This window comes from Rhinopithecus bieti, unplaced genomic scaffold (genome assembly GCF_001698545.2).
Source record: "Rhinopithecus bieti isolate Rb0 unplaced genomic scaffold, ASM169854v2 scaffold_3033, whole genome shotgun sequence".
In the NCBI taxonomy this organism is placed as follows: domain Eukaryota; kingdom Metazoa; phylum Chordata; class Mammalia; order Primates; family Cercopithecidae; genus Rhinopithecus; species Rhinopithecus bieti.
In genome coordinates, this window is record NW_016803877.1 from 53179 (window position 1) to 56713 (window position 3535).

A 3535-nucleotide genomic window follows, 5' to 3' on the forward strand; every position below is an offset into this window, starting at 1 on the left:
TGTATAATAATTTAGGGTTCCAAAAATCCTGGTTTAATTTAGCTCATCTCAGGTATAAAGAAACACTTTAGGCTGGGCATGGTGGTTCACACCTGTAATCCTGGCACTTTGGGAGGCTGAGGAGAGCAGATCGCTTGAGCTCAGGAGTTTGAGACCAGCCTGGGCAATGTGGCAAAATCCCATCTTTACAGAAAACAAAAATTAGTAAGGCATAGTGGCACACCTGTAGTCCCAGCTACTTGGGAGGCTAAGGTGTGAAGATTGCTTGAGCCCAAGAGGCAGAGGTTGCAGTCAGCCAAGATCACGCCACTGCATTCCAGCCTGGGTGACAGCGCAAGACCTTGTCTCAAACAAAAACAAACACAAACGAAAAAAAGAAACACTTTCACTTATATCTGTAGACAAGAAGAAACCATACTTTCAGCTCATTCCTAATGTGTCAGGCAATATTTCAGCTTCTTTCAGTCAGATTCATTGTTTCATGTGGCCTATGAGCATTAAGATTCTTTTTTCCTTGTATAAAGTTTCTTTCCTAACCTCAAAATTGTATTATATGGATTTTCATATTTTTTTCACAATCTTTCTCAACGTGCTTCACTCTTGTGATAGCATTTAATCAGAACAATTTGATAAAATATGTCAAAGTAAGGTTGAATTTGAAATTAAGTCCCAGAATGAAAGTTGAAAGTTGAAGAAATGCTATAGTTTTTAATGCACTCATTTTAGTGAAATCATTTAAACTATCCACCTTTCTGAAAAGTATGATCTAAAGTACCTAAAAATCCAGGTTCTACAACATATATGGTGCAATTTGGGAGTCCAGACACAGATCGCACATGAACATCTTAATTTTTGCTTAAGGAAATCATGTGAGCCAGAGTTGGGTGAAAAGGTGAGGCACCAAAGGAGAAAAACAAACAAACAAACAAATGTACAAATGAAAACAAACAAAAGTCCTATATTTTATTATCCTTTGGAAAGTCAAAACTTAACTGTGTATACTTCTGCAAAAAGTCTGAGGGACTCTTAGTCATCTTATGAGTCAGATATTCTTGAATTTCAAATTTGAGGAAGAAAGGGAGAAAAAAGATCATGCTTTGTGCTTTTAATATTAATGTAGCTGCAGACCTCTTTCTCCAAATAAATACCTACATAGGAGCCCAGTGTGGAAGCAGGACGAAGTGGCTCCATTCTGGAGGAAGAGACCTTCTGACTGAAAGGTGAACAGTGTTGATGGAGGCAGAGGCAGAGGCATGACTTGCCATCCAGCAACATGCCTAGAACTCCAGACAGTTTCAAAATTACTAGTTGATTTTCTGTTATCTGCAGTAAATGTTTAATACCAAAATGTTCTCTGCTTGCCATCAAAGATACTTCTGGGTCACTTATACCTCATTCTACCACTACCATTTCAGATAATCCTGGCAGAAATATAAATTTATTACATTATCAGTCTATATAGAATCTAATTAAGACTATGCTTTGTTCTCAAAAATATACTACATCCAAAAGCTAAGAATAAATTACTTCCGCTCTGGGAAACACATAACTGGCCAGGCACAGTGGCTCATGCCTGTAATTCCAGCACTTTGGGAGGTCAAGGCAGGGCTTTGGATCACTTGAGGTCAGGAGTTCAAGACCAGCCTGGCCAACATGGTGAAACCTCATCTCTACTAAAAACACAAAAATAAGCAGGTGTGGTGGTACACTCCTGTAATCTCAGCTACTCGGGAGGCTAAGGCAGAAGAACCACTTGAACCTGGGAGGCAGAGGTTGCAATGAGCTGAGATGGCACCACTGCACTCCAGCCTGGGCAACAGCAAGACTCCATCTCAAAAAAAAAAAAAAAAAAAAAAAAAAAGGCCAGGCATGGTGGCTCACGCCTGTAATCCCAGCACTTTGGGAGGTCGAGGGGGCAGATCATGAGGTCAGGAGTTCGAGACCAGCCTGGCCAACACGGTGAAACCCTGTCTCTACTAAAAATACAAAAATTAGCTGAGCGTGGTGGCAGGCGCCTGTAATCCCAGCTGCTCAGGAGGCTGAGACAGGAGAATCGCTTGAACTCAGGAAGCAGAGATTGCAGTGAGCCAAGATCGCACCACTGCACTCCAGCCTGGGTGACAGAGCGAGACTCCATCTCAAAAAAAAACAAGAAAGAAAGAAATACATAACTGACATGGCTAAACAGAAAACACTCAATCTGAAATATACTAATATAGACCAGGCACAGTAGCCCATGCCTATAATCCCAACACTTTGGAAGGCTGAGATGAGAGGATTGCTTGAGCCCAGGAATTCAAGACCTGCCTGGACAACATAGTGAGACCCCAACTCTAAAATAATTTTAAAATTGGCCAGGCGCGATGGCTCACGCCTGTAGTCCCAGCACTTTGGGAGGCTGAGGTGGGTGGATTGCCTGAGGTCAAGAGTTTGAGACCAGCCTGACCAACATGGTGAAACCCTGTCTCTACTAAAAATGCAAAAATTAGCCAGGCATGGTGGCAGGCACCTGTAATCTCAGTTACTCAGGAGGCTGAGGCAGAAGAATTGCTTGAACCCAGGAGGCAGAGGGTGCAGTGAGCTGAGATTGCGCCATTGCACTCTGTCACCGAGGTTAGAGTGCAACGGCATGATCTTGGTTCACCACAACCACTGCCTCCCATGTTCAAGCGATTCTCCTGCCTCAGCCTCCCAAGTAGCTGGGACTATAGGTGTGCACCACCATGCCCGGCTAATTACTGTACTTTTAGTAGAGACAGGGCTTTGCCATGTTGGTCAGGCTGGTCTTGAACTCCTGACCTCAGGTGATCCACCTGCCTCAGCCTCCCAAAGTGTTGGGATTACAGGTGTGAGCTACTGCACCTGGCCCCATCTTTTTTTTTTTTTTTTTTTTTGAGACAGGGTCTCACTCTGTCACCCAGGCTGAGTGCAGTGGTACAATCACAGCTCACTGCAGCCCCTCTAACTCCTGGACTCAAGCGATTCTCCTACCCTCAGGCCTCTGAGTAGCTGGGACTATAGGCCTGCACCACCACATCTGGCTAACCTTTTAGTTTTTGTAGAGACAGGGGTCTCACTATGTTGCCTAGACTGGTCTTAAACTCCTGGACTCAAGCAATTCTCCTGTCTCAGCCTCTCAAAGTGCTGGGATTACATGCATGAGCCACTGTGCCCGGCCTAAAGCAAATCTTCTAAATACTTTATAGGTAACTCTGTGCCAAACTTAGGTTTAGTTCTGATATGTACTTTACTATAATATTCATAAAATATAAGAGCTAGAAGGAAAGTCAGAAATAATAACATTCCCTTCATTTACCAAATGAGGAAACATCTCAACACATCTCTAAAACAACTCATTCTTCTGATATCAGAATAAGATCTAAGCCTTCCATCTGCATTCCAAATCTCATTTTCTGTTGCCTCTCAGAAAACACATGCTCCATCAACTGGCTCTCTTTTCTCCCTTATCTCTGCCATCTTTCTCTGTTTAATTAAGAGAATGTTCAAGGTTTTCCGATCTTAAAAAAAAAAAAGG

At 42.8% G+C, this 3535-nt stretch overlaps 1 protein-coding gene across 1 annotated transcript in view; it reads right to left on the reverse strand.

The window, feature by feature from the left end:
* LOC108517660 (nuclear pore membrane glycoprotein 210-like) overlaps positions 1-3535 on the reverse strand; it is a gene marked incomplete at its 3' end in the record, with an annotated part of 78048 nt that overhangs the window by 53158 nt on the left and 21355 nt on the right. The window contains 1 exon segment of the mRNA XM_017855749.1: positions 776-844. Within this exon segment, the coding sequence (XP_017711238.1) occupies positions 776-844 (69 nt within the window).